Source organism: Podarcis pityusensis (genome assembly GCF_964106645.2).
Source record: "Podarcis pityusensis genome assembly, chromosome: 10".
Taxonomy (NCBI): Eukaryota; Metazoa; Chordata; class Lepidosauria; order Squamata; family Lacertidae; genus Podarcis; species Podarcis pityusensis.
Genome location: NC_138035.1, coordinates 74,213,632 through 74,233,152, shown reverse-complemented (window position 1 = coordinate 74,233,152; position 19,521 = coordinate 74,213,632). Strand labels below are relative to the sequence as shown.

The following is a 19,521-nucleotide window of genomic DNA, read 5'->3' as shown; positions in this document are numbered from 1 at the left end:
CATTTTGAGCGTCTGCGCATGGGCAAGCAGCGAAACCTGGAAGTAACGCGCTCCATTACTTCCGGGTCGCCACGGAGCACAACCCGAAAGCGCTCAACCTGAAGCGTATTTATCCCGAGGTATGACTGTATTCCAACCTGTGTAATCCAACCTGCCTGCTTGATCTAGCTAGATTATCAGTGCCATCTGCTGGACACATGCAAACATGACTTGAAGTTCTTTAATTGTCATGATAATTGAAATATTTTGCATATGATGCTATTCCTGGGATGGAGTCTGCTACCTTCTGCACACAAGCTAATTGGCCCTCCCTTCGTTTTCCTTATTTTCACAGAATACTAATTTGCCTTACCACTTGAAGACAAATGAAATGGGTCATTTGCAAACAAACTGGATGCTCATTGGCAGCCTTCATGTACTGCCTGAATGTTGAGACATAGCCTCCAACACTCTGCTGATGATTTCTTTTTTAAAAAAAGAAGTTAAAATTTGTGTAGTTATCAGCTCAATAAGGATCACTGGCTAATGTACATACAATCAACAGCAACTGCTGTATTCCTTTATTTTACAAGAGCCTCTCCTGCAGTGATGTAAGCAAACAGAGTACAGTGTCTATTCTTCTAGGCAAAAATAAATGGGAAAGCACAGTGCCCTGCAGGAAAATGCTGCAGCTGAAGTGCTCATCAGGCATTTCCAGACTGGTGTTATTTGGCAGGTGGGATTCAATCACATCTTGGCAAATTGAGATTGCAGTTTAAAGTAGAGTAACAAATTATTAGGAAGGAATGCTCAATGAACAGCCAACATTTTTGAACCTTCCCACAAACTTTGTGTAAATATATCAGGATGAATCCTCAATAAACAGGCTAGTTTGGAAGTGACCCTATTCAAGATTCTGGCCCAAGAACCATACCTTTCTCCAGTCTTTTTCCTCTTCCTTGTGGCTTATTGCCATCCCCAACATTCATTCAGCATTCCATTAGCACTGAGCATGCTCAGTCATCACCAAGCTGTTGTTGAGTCCTGTCCCCACTCCCAGATTCTGCCCCCTAAAGTGTTTTTGTACTTATGCCAGTCTTGGGATTCTGAGCTATGGTCCTTCCCCATGGTCAATGAACAGATATATCTTTTTTAAAAAAAATTCCTAACATTTAGACTTGTCCTTTAAAAACCAAATAATAGGTCCTAGCTCATTCCACTAGCTGAACAGCAGTTGACAATGATTTTTAAAAATGCATTAATTATGCCACCACTCCATATGATGTGGTGACATTCATTCTGTGATACTGCTGGGAAAAGCACCCAACTTTCAAAATTATACTTAAATTTGGAAGGGTCAGCTCTTCATGGTGCTTTAAGTTCCCTGCTGCTTGGGAGAAAAGCTCAGACAGTCTGAATGCATAGCATACTCTTATCTTGACAAGAAGGCAAAGATATTTAACTGTGCCCGTTTCTCTGCAGTTCCCTATCTGCTCTTTATATAGGCTGCTAGAAAAGCAATGCATTTCTCAGAAATTGTTAAAACTAATTTGCAATTTACTGCAGCACTGATGTTGACGATTAGAGGTCATGGCACTGGACCAAAAACTAGAAGTAGCAAAGGAAGACTGCAGCTGAGATAAATAATGGCCTTAAGTAAAGACTCCCAAAAAGTGTGTGACAGCTCCCTGTCTCAAACAAAGAATCATAGCACTGCAGAGCTGGAAGGAACTGTGTAAGCTGGATGACATTCAGTTTGCAGCAAGGAAACATCCTCCATGTTATACGATTCCTAACAGATTGTTCCATTTTAATAGAAGAAGAGCTAATAATCACACAGCTCTGCCTTCACCAACCTGCTGCCCTCCAGTCTTATGGACTAGCGGCCGAGACGGATGGGCGTTGTGGTCCAAAACACGGCTGGTGGAGGCCAACACAGATGCAGAGCTAAGTCTGCCCAAGTATAAGGCAGCTGGGGCTGCATGTGGCATGAGGCTGGATGAAGCACTTGCCACAAAATTAGTTTCTGATTTCTTTTTTAACAGCATGTTTTTACTGTTTAAAATGTAGGCTTGACAATGGAGCGATGCCTGCTGAAATTGCAGAAGCCACCAGAGAAATGGCTGCATAACCTCAAGAGGAAAACAGAGAGTTTTGCATTGCAAAGGCTTGAAGGAAGGCAGGACCCCTAACAAGAGAGACCAAATAGGCTTAGTTGGGGTCATGAAGAGTCTGGCAGGACTAAACAACAACTTTGTCTCATCTCCCCCCAGCTCTGGGCATCATCAGAGGCTGTCTTGGCTGAAGGGTACCAGAAGGGGAAGCGGTGCATATTGCTTTGCAGAGTGCTCAAATTAGAGGGCCCCTCTGCCCGTTTATTATACGCATTTGTAGCCCACCTTCCTTCCAAGGCCCTCAAGGTGCAGCCCTGCTCCCCCGGAGGCCAGAATCCTCCTCCCTCGGACTTGGCTGCTCCAGCCACTCTGGGCGGATGCCAACATGCAGAAACACATAATAAAGCATTAAACATTTTTAAAAAGCCTTCCCCGGATTCTTTGGGAGAACGAAACGGGCTTTAAACAGCCCGACTCCCCCTCAGTCGAGAGCTAGGAATGGAGAGCGGGCGCCGAGGGGCCGCGCTTGGCAGGCAAAAGGCGGCCAGTTCCGGGCGAAGGGAGATCGCGGCCCGGAGCCCCGGCGCGGGGCCTGGAAACGGAGCCGCCCTCGGGGCGCGGAGGAGAAAGGCCCGGCCGGAGCGAGGAGCCGCCGCTTCCGTCAGCTGACCGGCCCGAGGGGCAAGGCCGGCCTCCCGCCGCCCCTTCCGCGTCGCCGCCCGAGGAATAGGAGGAGGCGGGCCGCCAGCTGCGGAGCTCGGGCCAGAGGAGCTGCGGGGCCGCGGCCTGGTGAGGGGGCCCCGGGGCCGAGGCTGTGGCGGCGCGGGCGGGGAGAGGCGCGCGGGAGCCCCCGGCCCAGGGCGGGGAGACGGGGCGCGAGGGGAGCGGGCCGGGAGGGCGGGCGGGGGGGGGGCGCCGATGCGGGAGAGCCTCCGGAGAAGAAAAGGCTCCGGAGGAAACGCCAGACAGAGAGCGCCTCCCTTGGCCCCTCCTGCAGCCCCGCGGGGGGTCTTGTCGCCCGGCTTGCGCCCCAGGGAGATCCCTTTGGTGCTGCTAGCAGTGGTTAGCGTCACCCCCGGAGGCACACTCCCTTGCCGGCTGTGCCTCTCCCGTGGCTGGGTGTACAACGTTAATGAGAACTCTTCCCTGCAGTTGCAAAGCCTGGGCCCAGCAGGGCTCCCAACTGCAGTCAAAAAAGCACCCAGTATGCAGCCCTTTCTCACCAATCTCCAGTGCCTGCCTTGGTGGGGTGTGATCCTGCTCTGCCCCCCTCCCCTGGCACACCTGTCCAGAAACTTCTGAACCTCGTTCTGACCAATGTCTACAGAAGGGCTGAGGAGAACTATGTGTACTAATTAGTACAATGTTTTCATTCATCAAAATCTCATAGCCCAAATAACTCCTCGTGTATATAAACCACAGCCCAATGGAAGGTGTATTATTACAATTATCTATTTTTTCTTTCTCTGCAAAGTAACTGTAGCAATGTCCAAGAAGCCATTAAATTGTCTCGCTGGTAATGGGCGGTGTAGCAAGACTGAGGTGGAAAATGGGCATCCCAGTGTGCCGCCTGCCCCCCTTGGCACATCCACGGTTGAGGAGATGGTCCAGCAGATGAAAGAGCTCATAACCGAGAACAATGAGCTTAAAGGTGAACAATTGACATTGCATGCACTTCCACATGGCTTCACGGAGATGGCCTTGAGGTAAACTTGTTTGGCCTTGAATGCTCGGCTTGCTTGAGCCAATTGCCCTCTGACTGAGTGCTGAGTGCTCAGCTTGGGGCAGGAGGTACGTGAGGCAGCTACTTCGGTGAAGCTAAGCAGATCTGGGTCTAGTCAGTGGAGACTGCCTGCTTCTGTGGTGGCATAACTGGAGAGGTGCATGGTATGAATGTTAATATATCTGGGACTTAAGGTGGCCTGAACAATGTGCTTTCTTCCCACCTCACAAACAGCCCATCTTTATAAATGACTTGGATGGTGGTATTGAGGGGGTGCTCATTAGATTTGCAGATGACACCAAACTGGGAGGGGTAGCCAGTGCTGCAGAAGACAGAATCGGGGTTGCAGAACTGGGCCAAAACTAACAATATGTATTTCAGTAGGGTCAGGTGTAAGGTTCTACACTTAGGCAGGAAGATGGGGGACACTTGACTTGCTAGTTGTACATGTGAAAAGGATCTAGGGGTCTTGGCTTATAAGTCTGTGTTCCCTTAGTTCTTGATGCTAAGACCGTCAGCTGTAGTTACTCACTAGCATAGCACTGTGTGAGTGCTCAGAGGCACTCTCTTTCCCAATTCCAGTTGTCCTCCCCACCTGCTGAGTTCTACAAAGCCATCACTGAGACTCAAGGTAGGAGCTGACAGGCAGTGCCACCCCCTGGATAGGTTGTAAGTAAGAAAGCAGGCAGATGGGGCTGGCCAAAGGCAGTCTGAGGTTGGCAGAGCAGTGCCCCTTTCGCCCTAGTGGGCCAGGCAGCACTGCAAAAAGTGCAGTTTCATCCATGAAACTTTCCAGGGCCGGCCCACCCATTAGGTGTGGTGAGGTAACCACATCAGGTGGCAGGATCCACAGGGGCAGCAGATCCCGATGTAGAGCTTCATTCCCCACTTGTTCCTGATGTAGATCTTCACCCTCTCCCGCTTCCCTGGTGGGGAGAGGGGGAGCCCGTTTGTGTTTTGCCTCAGGTGGCAAAGTGTCTCGGGCGAGGCCTGCCCTCTTCAGTGAATTTTGCCTATATCCAGGTTCCGGTTTGGGGAGGGAGAGTAGCTGGAGTATATTGATACATGCTAATGCACTATTTTGGCATGTCCCAACAGAAGCCATGAGGCAGCGTAATCAAGCTATGAAGGATCGCTTTGAGGAGCTTTCCACATGGAGAGAGAAGCTGAAAGAAGAGCGGGAGTTCTATGAAACTAAATTCAAGGAAGCCAGGCAGTGCTTGGCAACCAAATGTGTAGAGAATGAAGCCCTGAAAGAGCAACTCCAGACTCTGGAAGAGAGAGAGGAAGGGTCCATAAAGGTAAATAAAACTATGAGCGTGTGTGCATGCATGGGGCACAGCTATAAAAACTGGCACAGCTAGAGAAACTTTTTTTTATTGCCGGACAAACAACAACAACAGCAGAGACTGTGAATAGCTAACTGTCCAAGGCTGCAGTCGTAAGTGCAGTTCATATTCTTTATTACATTGATTTGTCACTAACTACATAAAATGCTTCGAAATGACTTGCAGTTTTGGTTTGTGTGTGTGTGTGTGTGTGTGTGTGTGTAGACACACACACACATCTATACACACACACACACACACACACACACACACAGTTGTACCTTGGTTCTTGAACGTAATCCGTTCTGGAAGTCTGTTTGACTTCTGAAACATTCAGAAGCCAAGGCGCAGCTTCCAATTGGCTGCAGGAGCTTCCTGCACTCAACTGGAAGCTGCGTCGGACGTTCAGCTTCTGAAAAAAAGTCGTAAACTGGAACACTTACTTCCGGGTTTTCAGTGTTCAGGAGCCAAAACGTATGAGCACCAAGGCATTTGAGAACCAAGGTACAACTGTATATGCCAAGTTTAAAACAGATCAAAGGAATGAAACAATAAGATTTACAATCTGCAATATTATAAAAGGGGAAGATAAACACATAGGCACTAGATGGCTGGAATAGAAATTTTAATACAAATAAATAAGGCGGCAGGGGCAGAGAGCTTGGGCTTATATGAACTCAATGTCCAGTTATTCTTGTTATGATTATTTATTGCATTTATATAGTGCCCTATACCCGGTGGTCTCAGGGCAGCTCACAGAACAAAATCAAAATATAAAACCACAATATATATATATAATGAAAAGAAAAACAACTATATATATAATCAAAAGAAAAACAACAACCCAATAACAACCCCCTCCCCAAAAGAACCACATTTTAAAAGGGCCTAGTTAATATGTGGCACGTGCTTCACACTCTCCTTCTGTATCTCCTGGCTTCTCTAACCCTCTCCGTCTAAACTGCTTCTCCTAGGGATGCACGGTTTCCAAAAAGGAGATGGCCCAGGAGCTAGAGCAGCTGAGGATGCAAGTGGTGAAGCTGCAGGCTGAGAAGGCCGATCTGGTTGCCATCATTTCAGAGCTGCAGCTTAAACTCAACATTGGAACTGATGACTCATTTGTGGAGATCAGGATGCACGTAAGCGAGAGCTGTCCCTTCTCCCAGAGAAAAAAATGCATGGCAGGTGCTGTCGGTTGGTCTGGAAGCAGTTGTGCAGTTGGGTAATCTCTGGGCTTCATAGTCTTATGGTGTGCCCCCCCCCCCGACTTTTGGTAGTAATGTTCATTATTTCAAAATGTGGGAAGTCAGCCCAGTGATGTTGGAGGGGGGAGAATCCCGCTCATCAGCTGACAGGGGCCCTGAGCTTTTAATCAAAAGTCCTACCCTGACAGCACCGCTGTCTAGAAATCTCAGCACTCTGGCTTAACTGAGTTGTAGATTGGGCTTTGTTGGTTCGTATTATTATTGACCTAGTGTCTTCCGTGTGTATTTTCTTAGATGATGTTAGAGGGAGATTAATGCAATGCATCACATGACTGCAACGTGTCAGATTCAGAGTTGTCATGTTCTCCCCTTCCAATTTTCCACAGGAAGGAGAATTAAACGTAGGTGTGAAAGAAATTCAAGACCTTCGTGGCAAAACAACGAGGGATGCAGCTGCCTATGTGTAAGTAGAATTCCTGGGCTGCTCCTAATGGTAGATTTTGATTTGTGCTACCCTTCCTAGTCTTCTGTTAGAGAAAGGGGTTTAAAAGAAGAAGAGTGAAGTGCAGCACTCCAGCTACTGCTCTGCTCTGCTCTCTTCTATTTTGTCAAAACAGGAGCAGATCTCTGGATGAAGCAAAAAAAAAGTTGGAAACCGAAGAGTTGACTGTCAGCCAGCTTCTTCATTCCCTCAGGAGCGAGACCCAGAAGAGAGAAGCCTTGGAAAAGGAGCTCCAGGAGCAGAAGGAAAGGTGGCAACCATCTATAGTTTATAATTATTGGGTTGAATCCAACATTAGTCATACTCAGAGGAGACCTATTGAAGTTAATGGACCTCAGGTGGTCATGTCCATTATTTTCAATGGGTCTAAGCACTGTTAACGTTGAATACAATCCATTTTCAGTGTTTTGATGTATAGATATGATCTCAAACAAGGCTGTTAAGTCCTGAACTTAAAATCGTATTTCTGAGTGTTTCCCCTAAGCATTTCACACATGTTGACCCTGTCATCTGTTCAGCTACACTGTAAGGCAATTAATGCTGTTTTTGTAAGCCCCTAATAACCTAAGTTGCATCTAAAGTGTTAGAGATTTTAATATTTATATTTATGGCATTTATATCCTGCCTTTTTCTCCAAGGAGCTCAAGGTGGGGTGTACATGGTTCTCCCCCATCTCATTTAATCTCCACAACAACCCTGTGGAGGTTAGGCTGAGACGCAGTGGCTGGCCCAAGGTCACCCAGTGAGTTTCATGAAGGCTGAGTGGGGATTTGAACCCTGGTCTCCCAGGTCCTACTCCAAAACTCTAACCATTATACTGCTTTAAAAGGTAAAGGTAAAGGACCCCTGACAGTTAAGTCCAGTCGCGAATGGCTCTGGGGTTGCGGCGCTCATCTCGCTTTACTGGCCAAGGGAGCCAACGTTTGTCCGCAGACAGTTTTTCCGGGTCATGTGGCCAGCATGACTAAGCCGCTTCTGGCGAAACCAGAGCAGCACACGGAAATGCTGTTTACCTTCCCGCCGGAGCGGTACCTATTTATCTACTTGCACTTTGTGCTTTTGAACAACTAGGTTGGCTGGAGCAGGGACTGAGCGACGGGAGCTCACCCTGTCGCAGGGATTTGAACCGCCAACCTTCTGATCAGCAAGCCCAAGAGGCTCAGTGGTTTGGACCACAGCGCCACCCGCGTCCCCCATTATACTACTTACAATCTTTATATATATATATATATATATATATATATATATATATATATAAATATATAACCTTTTAAATGTTTTAGTAGCATGAAAAAACAATTACAGTCATACCTCAGGTTAAATGTGCTTCAGGTTGAGTGTTTTCAGGTTACGCTCCGCGGCAACCCAGAAGTAACAGAGCCCGTTACTTCCAGGTTCCACCACTTGCGCATGCGCAGACGCTCAAAATGATGCTTCAGGATGCGAACAGGGCTCCGGAACAGATCCCATTCGCATCCAGAGGTACCACTGTATTGCTCTTAGTTCACTGGCAACTGTTTGTTCTACTCTGCAAGAGAGAATGCCCTGTAGCTGGAGTGGTTTTGACCTGTGCTACCTACACATTCCCCCAAATGCAGCAATCTTGTATTCTTGTGTTGACAGTGAACAGATTCCACAATGAATCCCACTTGCTTTAGGAGTGGAGAAGGGCTTCTGGAAAATATCATTGACTGTCGCCTGTTCTCATGACCTTTCCCATCAAATCTATAGCAATATGACTTACATACTCATATGTTTAAATTGGGATTGGATTCTTGTGTTTCACAGACTTCTGTTAGAAAATAAAACTGCAGAGAAAGGCACTCAGATGGAACATGAAGAGGAGGAAGTAAAAGAGAGAGCAGAAAGCGTAAGTGTGGCTCATTTATTAATGCACCATGCCAGACATGCTTCTTGGTAGCTTTTGGGTAGACTTGTCCTTCCTACGGATGGGCTCTAGAATGCTTGTCACCCAATGGGCAGAGTGAACTTTCAAAAGTTTCTCACGCCTTCATTTGCACGCAGCTGCCCACTAATGCAAATGCTGATCTGGACCATTGGGTCTCAGAATATCTCACACATTCTGGGTGATGCTGTAAACTTGCCTCTGGGAAACTTGACAGGCAGAGTTCCACGGCCTCATTGAACTGGAGGTGACACCACCTATATTTCACCAATGTTTGGCCTTTTCCATGCAGACACCAAATGAGGGAGGTCAGGGGCGTCGGTGTGGATGCCTTGCAGCTCAGGGTCTGTGTGGCCTCCTCAAAGAGATTCATATTCCCTCAAGCAATTGTTTGCTTGGTAGAAACAGTTGGGAATGCAAATTGGTTTTGCAGAAGCTGCTTGCCCCATTATGGAAATGGCTATTGTGCCTGTCCTGCCTCTGCTGCAGACAAGAGGCTCTTTCTTATGTGTATATTCAGAATATTTAGACTCAAATCTGCTACTAGTGACATGCTTTTCTGACTAATTATGCAAAAAACTAGAAGCATAATAGCAGGGCTGTATTGTTAATTCAGTCTGCAGTAAGTGTATGGACTCAACCTGTGTTTTTAGGTGGATTTGCCTGTTTCTTGCAGGTGGGTGATGAAGTAGAGACTCTAAACCTACAAGTGTCTGCCCTGTTCAAAGAACTTCAGGAGACACATGCTAAATTAAAAGATGCTGAGATAATCCAGAAGAAGCTGCAAGAGAAGTAAGAGTGCTGTTGAATTACATATCAGAACAGGCCTTTATATTTTCTTGAGGCAGAGCATCCCTCAAGGGGTGCAGCCAGTTTCTGGCAGAGCATTTCTCTCCCTCCATTCACTCCTTGGTGAAGTTCCCCACGATCTCCTTCCCAGGTGCCAGGCTTTTGAGAGACAGCAACATGGTGAAAGTGCTGGAGACCTGGATGAGAAGCAGCAGCTGCTGTACACCATTAAGAAGCTGGAGCTTCAAGTGGAGAGCATGCAGTCAGAAATCAAGCTGGAGGAAGCCAGAGCAAACGAAGAGCAGTGAGTATGGGCTCAGGAGCAGGTGGTGAGAAAGTGAGGCTCAAAATGTGGCTGCGATGCACACCTTCTATTTCCACCTCCATGTTTGTCACTGCTGATCAGCTAAACTGAGCTTGCAAAGAAGAATCTGACAAAAACAAAAAAAATCCTTCTCTTTAGAGAAACCTGTGGTGCTGATTAGGCTTCCAACTGAAATTGCCCTACCTTGGTTATTCATTGTTTGAAGAAAAGGTACAGGCCTCTTCTTTCATTGCATTTTACAAGTATACATTCAGTCTCTCCCCTCTCCCCCAATATATGTAGAGAAAATGTGAATATGATAAAATGATACACTTGTCAGAGGATTTGCTGTAGATCCCTGTCCTGGTGTACATTCTGTGGCAAGCCCCAGTTTGTTGAAGTGCAGTATGTGAAAGGGTCCTAAGGCTGTGAAATATACTCAGAGTCGCAAAGTGATTTCATGCTCTTTATTCATCTCATAGTGGTGAGGAGGAATGAATGCAAGTCCCCTCAAAGTATCTGCTTTATATACATTATTTACACAATGGGCTGCACATGATTGGCTAATTCTGGAATTCTACTGTAAGCCAATCAGGTTGTGGATTCACTTATATCTGGAGCATGATTGGGTGGTTCCTGCCAACCAATCATACTGCTGCATTGTTCTAGGACCAATCAGACTGCTGCATTCTGAATCCTATTGTTCTAGGACCAATCAGACTGCTGCAGTTTGGATCCTATTGTTCTAGGACCAATCAGACTGCTGCAGTTTGGATCCTATTCAACTCAGTACATAACAGGCTGCCACACAGTCTATGTGTATTTTGTTGTTGAAATTTAATACACCGAGAAATTATCTCTGTTTTATTAAGGAACTGTGAAATCATTGAAGGACACAAGTGAACAAAGCAGAAAGTCATCAAATAAGCCTTTCTTCCTAAATTGCTTATTTTCATATCTGTCTTACTTGTCTTCCAACAGACAGAAATTTAACACATTGCAGGATGCTTATAGCAAGCTTGTACCTGAATTGACCAAAGCAAAGCAGACAGTTGAAGAACTAAAAGACAAAGAGGTAAGCCTTGCTCTAAAGAATAGTCTCAGTGCTATGTAAGAAAGTGGAATGAACAGCATTTCCACCCCCTTTGTGAAAGTTCCTTCGGGTTCAATAGGGTCAGAACATGCAGGAGGTGCCCACATCTCCCAGTTGCTCTGCATGGTTCCAGCTGTGTTGCACAAGCTGCTTTCTTCCATTTGCATTCTTAACAATAAAATGCAACAGCAAAAATGACTAAAAATAGCAACATTACTGAGGTTTAACCCAGTGTTAATAAAGATTTCCCTGATTTAAGTAGTGTAGAAGAGAAAAAATAAAGGAGACTAAAGAAGAAGTGCAATTGATAAAAGATAACTGTGGGAGAGGTAGGTTATGACATGTGCATTTATGCTTTAGAGCATTTATTGGTATGGGAGAAGAAAATGGGGAGGGATGACGGCACTTAGGATGATGGCATCCTAAGGAGAGATCATGGTCTCCTTCACCAGCAACAGTGGTGGAGCCATTCTTTAGTACACTGTTTTCCAAACAGGGGAAGTAGAACTGGATGCAGAGCCCCACATAACCAAGCTGTGACCACAGTGTTTTCCCCTCCTGATTTTTGCATTGGGAGCAGCTGCTTGCACTGCGATGCAGCTCATTCGCGGGTTTAGACTGCCAGGCCACCAGAAGCCATAAGATGTTTCTGATTGCACTGTGTTCCCCGCCCTGATTAAACCTGCTGCAGGCTGAAAGGCTCAATAAGGCTACAGCTGAGGAACTCATTCACAGACTGGATATGGCAGAGGAAGCCCTAGCTGCCAAACAGTTCCAGATAGATGAAATGAAGCAGACCATTGCCAGGCAGGAGGAAGAACTGGAAACCATGGCTATCCTCCGAGCTCAGGTATGGTAAGGACACCTGTCATGTGGTGGTTGGGTGAAATCCTGCTCCACTCTTAAGCAGAGAGAATGAAATCAATTGACTTAAAATACTTGAGCCCATTGATTTGAGTGGGTCTGCTCTTAAGTATGACTAACATTGAAGATAATCCGTTTATTTTGTAAGCTGCCCAGAGTGACTGGGGAAACCTAGCCAGATGGGCAGGGTATAAATAATAAAATTATTATTTATTATTATTTAGTTAGTTAGTTTTTCCTCTTTAAAAAGTTTTATTTATTATAACAGGCAGACAAGAATTGATCTTAGAAACTTTAGATATATAGATAAGCTTAAATAAATAAATAAATGCTAATATAAACTCATATGTGTGTGTGCCACTTAATGAAATAATTCAGTACATAAGGATGGACACCCTTGGCGTATATCACTTCGTAAATTACTTTGTAAATTAAATTGGGAGGAGAGTGAGCCATTTACATAGACTGTTGTTTGAGGGTTTGTAGTACATTAAAGTAATCCAGTTCTTAAACTGTGATCCTATATTATACATATCAAGGCAATGATTCAAGAGTATTATATAAGAAATACCATTTTACACGGTCAAAAGCTTTTTACACGTTGGGGAAAATAACTGCTTATTCTTGGTTTGACTGTAATATTTTTATGCAGTTAATTAGGCATTTGATGTTGATTGCAATTTTCTGCTTTTTAATAAATCCAACTTATTAGTGCTAAGATTATTCAGTCTTTCTGCTATGATTGTAATCCAAATTCTGAAGTCTTGATTGTGCAAAGAAACGAGTTTTTGGTTGTTGTTAATTTTCATTTCTATACTGCTTTATTTTTTAAGAAAAAAATCTCAAACCAGTTTACAACCTACATTAAAGGATCAAATAAAACAATCCAGAATAAAACAATACTGAAGACAGACAAGTATACATTCAAGGCTACATAATTAACAAGAAACTAAAATATTATCTTAAAAGATTTCAAGAGAAAACATTACTAGAGGAAGTCAAATATAAAATGCACACTTAAAACAGCACAACTAGCAAGAGAATAAAATATCATAAGCATAGAACACACCTGCAGCTGTTGCTGCCAATGGTGGTTCATGGCGGATGATGGCTGAGGAAGCTCGGTGAGGCAGGATCCTTTAGCTAGTACAGCCACCCTTGATTTGGATCAGGATTAGGGCAGCATATTAACTCAGATTGACTCATTTATCTCTTTTTAAAGCACGTTGTGATCTTTATTCCTGTTTGTTCCCTGATTAGATGGAGCTCTATTGTTCTGACTTCCACGCTGAACGAGCAGCACGGGAGAAGATCCACGAGGAAAAGGAGCAATTGGCTGCCCAGCTAGCGTACTTGCTGACAGAGAAGCAAGACCACGAAGATCTCGGAAGGTGAGAAATGGATCAGAGGAAATGTTTAGCTACTGTAACGTTTTCAATATTTTGTGAGAGGAGAGAACAGTGAGACTATTTTAAAAAAAATAAGTTTATTGGGCTGCATCTTTTCTCTCCATTTTCAGTTCTTCACTGCCATGCTGATTTTGGGGGGGGGGGGGGAGCCATAGAAAATGAGGGTATGGCATTAGCAATCTCTTTCTCTTTCTCTCTCTAGAAATATGCTGGCAGAAATGCAAACTCGGCACAGACTCCCATCAGATCAAGGCCAGTCTCACTTTTCTCAAGGAGGTAAAATTAAAAGGGCAAACTGAGAAACTTGCCACACCACAGCTCTTGGTTCACACGACCAACTCAGGGTGGCATCCAAATAACTTTTACTCCAAGTTGTTGTTGTTTAGTCGTGTCCTACTCTTCGTGACCCCCTGGACCAGAGCACGTCAGGCACTCCTGTCTTCCACTGCCTCCCACAGTTTGGTCAAACTTACGTTAGTAGCTTCAAGAACACTGTCCAACCATCCGGTCCTCTGTCATCCCCTTCCCCTTGTGCCCTCAATCTTTCCCAACATCAGGGTCCTTTCCAGGGATTACTCCAAGTAGTAGACCCATTGAAATAAAGGACTGTGACCAGACCATTTCATTACCGAGGAGGCAGGTTTAGTCGTTATTTGAGGACTATCCCTACCTCTGGGTCTGGTCTTGACCAGACGGATACTGGAATCAGCAAGGGATACCCACATGACCTGAAGGTGCTGCTGTGCAATGCCAGGTCAAGGATTCATAAGACTACTGCCATCCATGACTTGATCGTGAATGGAGGACTTGACCTGGCATGTGTAACAGAGACTTGGTTGGATGAAGCAGATGGGTCTGTCCTTGCCGCTGCTTGTCCACCAGGTTTCTCTTATGCACAGCAACCCAGGCCTTGTGGACGGGGGGGGGGGGGTGCAGTGATTTTTAGGAAGTCATTAGCTTGCGCCAGGTGTCCTATTGGGAAGACCCAGTTCTCTGAGCACATGTTTTGGAAGTTGGGCAATAGGGGCAGTACAGGATTCCTTTTGGTGTACTGACCTCCCCGCTGCACCAAGGATTCCCTGCCCAAGCTGCTTCAGGTCATGGCAGATGTTCTCCTGGAGACACCTAGTTTGGTTGTCCTAGAGGATTTTAACATCCATGCCGACACGACCTTACAAGGGGCCGCTCGGGACTTCGTGGAAAGCATGGCCTCCATGGGGCTGTCCCTGAATAAGTCTGGCCCAACCCATAGCCGCGGACATGCCTTGGACCTGGTGTTCACCTTTATGGATGTTGGTGATCTGACACTAAGTAAAAACGAAACGAAAGAAGTGCCATGGTCAGATCACTTCCTGGTGCAACTGGACTTCTCTGCGACCCTTCCCCTCTGCAGGGAGGTGGGACCAATTTGGATGGTCCGCCCCACCGCTTAATGGATCCAGTTGGCTTCCAGAGAGTGGTAGGGGATGTTTTATCCCAAGTTGATGGCCTTTCAGCTGATTCCCTGGTGGCCCGCTGGAATGCGGAGTTAGCCAGGGCTATTGACTGTTTGGCTCCGAAGCGCCCTCTCCGATTGCATGGAGCCTGGACAGCCCCGTGGTTTTCCCCGGAGCTGAGGGCGATGAAACAATCGTTGAGACGGCTAGAGCGCTGGTGGCGGAAAACTCATTCTGAATCAGACCGCACACGGGCTAGAGCTCAATGTCGAGCCTACCAAGTGGCAATGGCGACGGCGAAGAGGGCCTGTATTGGGCCTTCACCGCCTGTATTGCATCTGCAGAAAACAGCAGCAGGAGACTTTTTTCAGGTGGTTCGCAATCTGTCGGAACCACCTGAGTCACCGGGGCCTGGTAGGGACCCAAGATCTCCTGCAATGCTTTTGCAAAGTTTTTTGCAGATAAAGTCGCTCAGATTCAGAAGAAGGTAGACTCCACTGTGGGAGCAGGACCAGGGCAGGGGAGGGCTAGAGTCCTGTCTAGTCTTGTTACATGGGATCAATTCCAATCTGTTACCTCCGAGGATGTGGACAGGCTGCTTGGACGAGTGAAACTGACCACCTGTCTCCTTGATCCTTGCCCATCCTGGCTTATAAAAGCGAGCCGGGAAGGGCTGGGCGATGGGATCTGCGGGGTGGTGAATGCTTCCCTCTGTGAGGGAGCCTTCCCAGACCCGCTGAAAGAGGCGGTCATTAAACCGCTTCTTAAAAAAACATCTTTAGACCCGGCCAATATGGCCAACTATCGCCCAGTCTCAAATCTTCCATTCTTGGACAAGGTGATTGAGCGGGTGGTTGCTGAACAACTCCAGGCATGCCTGGAAGAAGCGGACCATTTGGATCCCTTCCAGTCGGGATTCAGGCCTCATCATGGGACTGAAACTGTCTTGGTCACACTGGTCGATGATCTCCCGTGGGCTAGGGACAAAGGTGAGAGCTGTTTCCTAGTTCTGCTGGATCTTTCAGTGGCTTTTGACACCATCGACCATAACATCCTTCTGGACCGTCTTGAGGGGCTGGGAGCTGGGGGCACTGTCATACAGTGGTTCCGCTCCTTCCTCCTGGGCCGTGTTCAGAAAGTGGTGGGGAGGATGAGTGTTCAGACCCCTGGGCTCTCACTTGTGGGGTGCCTCAGGGTTCTGTCCTCTCCCCCATGCTTTTCAACATCTACATGTAGCCGCTGGGAGAGATCATCAGGGGGTTTGGGCTGGGTGTTCATCAGTATGTGGATGATACCCAGCTCTACCTCTCTTTCAAATCGGAACCAGTGAAGGCGGTGAAGGTCCTGTGTGAGTGCCTGGAGGTGGTTAGAGGATGGATGGCGGCTAACAGATTGAGGTTGATTCCTGACAAGACAGAAGTACTGTTTTGGGGGGAGAGGAGGCGGGCAGGTGTGCAGGACTCCCTGGTCCTGAATGGGGTAACTGTGCCCCTGAAGGACCAGGTGCGCAGGCTGGGAGTCATTTTGGACTCACAGCTGTCCATGGAGGCGCAGGTCAATTCTGTGTCCAGGGCAGCTGTTTATTAGCTCCATCTGGTACTCAGGCTAAGACCCTACCTGCCCGCGGACTGTCTCACCAGAGTGGTGCATGCTCTAGTTATCTCCTGCTTGGACTACTGCAATGCGCTCTGCGTGGGGCTACCTTTGAAGGTGACCCGGAAACTACAATTAATCCAGAATGCAGCAGCTAGACTGGTGACTGGGAGTGGCCACCGGGACCACATAACACCGGTTCTGAGAGATCTGCATTGGCTCCCAGTACGTTTCCGAGCACAATTCAATTGGTGCTGACCTTTAAAGCCCTAAACGGCCTCAGTCCAGTATACCTGAAGGAACGTCTCCACCCCCATTGTTCTAACCGGACACTGAGGTCCAGTGCTGAGGGCCTTCTGGTGGTTCCCTCACTGCGAGAAGCCAAGTTACAGGGAACCAGGCAGAGGGCCTTTTCGGTAGTGGCTCCCGCCCTGTGGAACGCCCTCCCATCAGATGTCAAAGAGGGGAAAAACTACCAGACTTTTAGAAGACATCTGAAGGCAGCCTTGTTTAGGGAAGTTTTTAATGTTTAATAGACTATTGTATTTTAATATTCTGTTGGAAGCCACCCAGAGTGGCTGGGGAAACCCAGCCAGATGGGTGGGGTATAAATATAATATAATATAATATAATATAATATAATATAATATAATATAATTAATATAATATAATATAATATAATATAATATAATATATTTATTATTATTTTATTAATTATTTAGGTTCATTAACTTCAGTGGATAACCTCTGAGTAAAACTTAATTGAATGCCACTCTCAGATTTTTGCCATCAGAACTTATTTATTGCAAACCTATCTATTTCAGCAGCTGTGGATAGACTGTAATTGCTCATTGACTATGCTCCTTGCAGGAGGTCAGAGGACTACCATGTGGATTAGTAGACACATCCAAAAAATAGTTCCTCATGTCGCATAACTGTTGAGATTCCCATAAGTCCAGTTCTCTCACAACAGTTTAAGACAGGCTTCCTTAACCTCGGCCCTCCAGATGTTTTTGGCCTACAACTCCCATGATCCCTAGCTAGCAGGACCAGTGGTCAGGGATGATGGGAATTGTAGTCTCAAAACATCTGAAGGAAGCCCAGTTTAAGAGATAAATCTACTCTTGGGCTGTGTGGCTTCAAAATACATATGCAAGGACTTTTGTATGGTACAGCATTTGAGTCCCATCTGCACCATGCATTTAAAGTAGCATACAACTCTAAGCAGTTATGGGCTCCCTCCCCCCCCCCAAGGATCTTGGGAACTGTAGTTTGTTAAGGGAGCTGCAGTTGTTAGATGGCCCACATTTTCTCTTAGGAACTGTCTCCAGAACTCCATGGGCATGGGGATTGGCTTTGAAATCCGCCTGTGAACCCACTTGGGCCGCTTATTTATCTACAAATGTCTTCTGCAATTTATTGGTTGCTTTATTGTCATGGGGGGGGGGGTGGAATCATGAGGACTCATGCCATAGGTCACTGTTATTGTGGTTGGTTTTTTTGGCGGGGAAGATATGATGTAAAATCATGCAAGTTCAAGAGGATCCATTTCAATTCTATTGGATCTGACTTTTACTGAGACCCAGTGGGAAAAAGCAGAGTGTGTGTGTTCTCTCATTCTTTCTGTGGAGGTGACTTGCGGGAGAGAGGAGAAAAGTTACCTGAGGGGTTGGTGCCCACAGCTCTCTCAAAATTCCCTATGTGCCCACGAGTGCAAAAAGATGAGCAACACTGACTTTTCAACAAGAGGACCGGACCATCTTGATGTTTGTTAATATTATATCTCTTCCTTTCATTCTCAAAAATGAAATTTGTCTCTGCAGGAACAGAAGATCGGGTTTGGCAGCAGCAGCAAAGGAGTGTCCAAATACATTCTTGTCCGAAGTGTGGAATGATTCTTCCTGATATGGACACACTTCAGATTCATGTAATGGACTGTATCATCTAAGCACTGGCCTCAAAAATTCTCAAGAGATGAGAAATGCACTTTTTAAACAGAATATGTCAATTCACACTCCTTAGCAAAGAGCCTGATTTTTGAAATTTAATAGTCTTTTTTCTATTTATTTCAACAGGAATTTTTAGGTTTTCATTTTATGTCTTGTGGGGGAAATGGTTTCCCCCTTTAAAAAGCCAGTTAGCCTCTTTTTTTCTAAGCTGGCTAAAGCTGAGGATGCCAACATCATAATGATTATTTGAACTAAAATATTTATAAGAGGTAGAATATAAACTCCTTTGGGTAGTTTTATTGTTTGAGAATCGAAAGGATGTGCATTTATGTATGTGCATGAACATGTGTGTGTGCCCATTTTAGCAGTCTTCTGGGCATCTGTAAATGCAGCTGAGCCTATGCAGCTGTTTGTCTGCCTGCATGAGCTCAGGTGCTTCATGAGAGTCAATGTTCTCTGCCTATACATATCTGTGCTTACAGTTGGGAAGAAAGATGGGTCTAGAGAACTTGGTTCTTGAGTTCAGAGGCTATGAAGGTCCCATTTATAAAACTCATGCTTGCTACATGCTCAAATGTGGCTGTTCTTGGTCTGGCCCCTAGGCAGCACATGCCCAGCACTTTTCAAGAGGATAAAGGCAATTGCCTGTGTAGCTTTGGAATGGAATTGAGAACTGTGTTAGGAAATATCAAGGAGGCAAAAGTGCATCTGACGTCATTTGCCGTTTCACTTAATTCTATTCGGGGGAAACTAAATTGTGGGTTTAATAATACAGTGTATTTTAGTAATTGAATACTTGAAGGGGAAATCCTGTAGTCCCTCCAAAGGCACCTTAATGATAAAATTGCTCTTTTAAACTATAGACTAAGATTAATTGGTCCTAAAAACATTGTCATGTTGGTATGTTGATAAACCCAGTTTAATATAAAAATAAATGTTTTTTTTTAATTCACCTAACTTTGAAAAAGAGGCAATTTTATGCTTGAAGAAGAGATACTCAATTAGTTCTCATAATTAACAGCAATCCATCAAAAATAAAATTACGTTGCAAAACCTGGTTTGTATGGGGGGTTTTTCCATTACATTTGCTAGGAGGAACATTGATGCAAGAGACTCTGGAGAGTCAGAGCAGGTTTCTCGAAGCAAGTTGTTACAGCGAGTGCCACACTTTTAACATTTGGGGGAAAAGAGATGCTGATATTGCGTACCCTTGAGGAGCGCCAGAAAAGAAGCTCTGCCTGTGACTAGAAATACCCAGTGGACTCCATTGCAGGGCTGTCCTGACAGTCCTTCCGGCGCAGGCTCAGCCCTTCTCCCTCGCTGCGTG

At 45.8% G+C, this 19,521-nt stretch overlaps 1 protein-coding gene across 3 annotated transcripts; it reads left to right on the top strand.

The window, feature by feature from the left end:
- The first annotated feature begins 2,729 nt into the window (after positions 1-2,729).
- Positions 2,730-19,247, top strand: OPTN (optineurin). 3 transcript variants are annotated; one of them, XM_081022454.1, is made up of 14 exons: positions 2,730-2,882; positions 3,568-3,744; positions 4,915-5,117; positions 6,119-6,283; positions 6,736-6,812; positions 6,967-7,101; positions 8,640-8,721; positions 9,434-9,549; positions 9,698-9,850; positions 10,832-10,925; positions 11,635-11,793; positions 13,068-13,198; positions 13,419-13,468; positions 18,069-19,247. In XM_081022454.1, exons 2-14 carry the CDS (start codon positions 3,579-3,581, stop codon positions 18,191-18,193), a joined length of 1,656 nt encoding a protein of 551 aa, XP_080878580.1. In that variant the 5' UTR covers positions 2,730-2,882; positions 3,568-3,578; the 3' UTR covers positions 18,194-19,247. The 3 variants fall into 3 exon arrangements, with proteins under 3 accessions (XP_080878580.1, XP_080878578.1, XP_080878579.1); XM_081022452.1 differs by having other exon boundaries at positions 2,731-2,882; positions 13,419-13,492; XM_081022453.1 differs by having other exon boundaries at positions 2,796-2,882; positions 3,577-3,744; positions 13,419-13,492.
- The last annotated feature ends 274 nt before the right edge of the window (positions 19,248-19,521 follow it).

Excerpts from the sequence above, each read along its gene's own strand:
- OPTN (XM_081022452.1), top strand. The coding sequence starts at position 3,579 with ATGTCCAAGAAGCCATTAAATTGTCTCGCTGGTAATGGGCGGTGTAGC. Across the intron at positions 9,851-10,831 it reads GCCAGAGCAAACGAAGAGCA|ACAGAAATTTAACACATTGC; the intron begins GTGAGTATGGGC and ends GTCTTCCAACAG. Across the intron at positions 13,199-13,418 it reads GACCACGAAGATCTCGGAAG|AAATATGCTGGCAGAAATGC; the intron begins GTGAGAAATGGA and ends TTCTCTCTCTAG.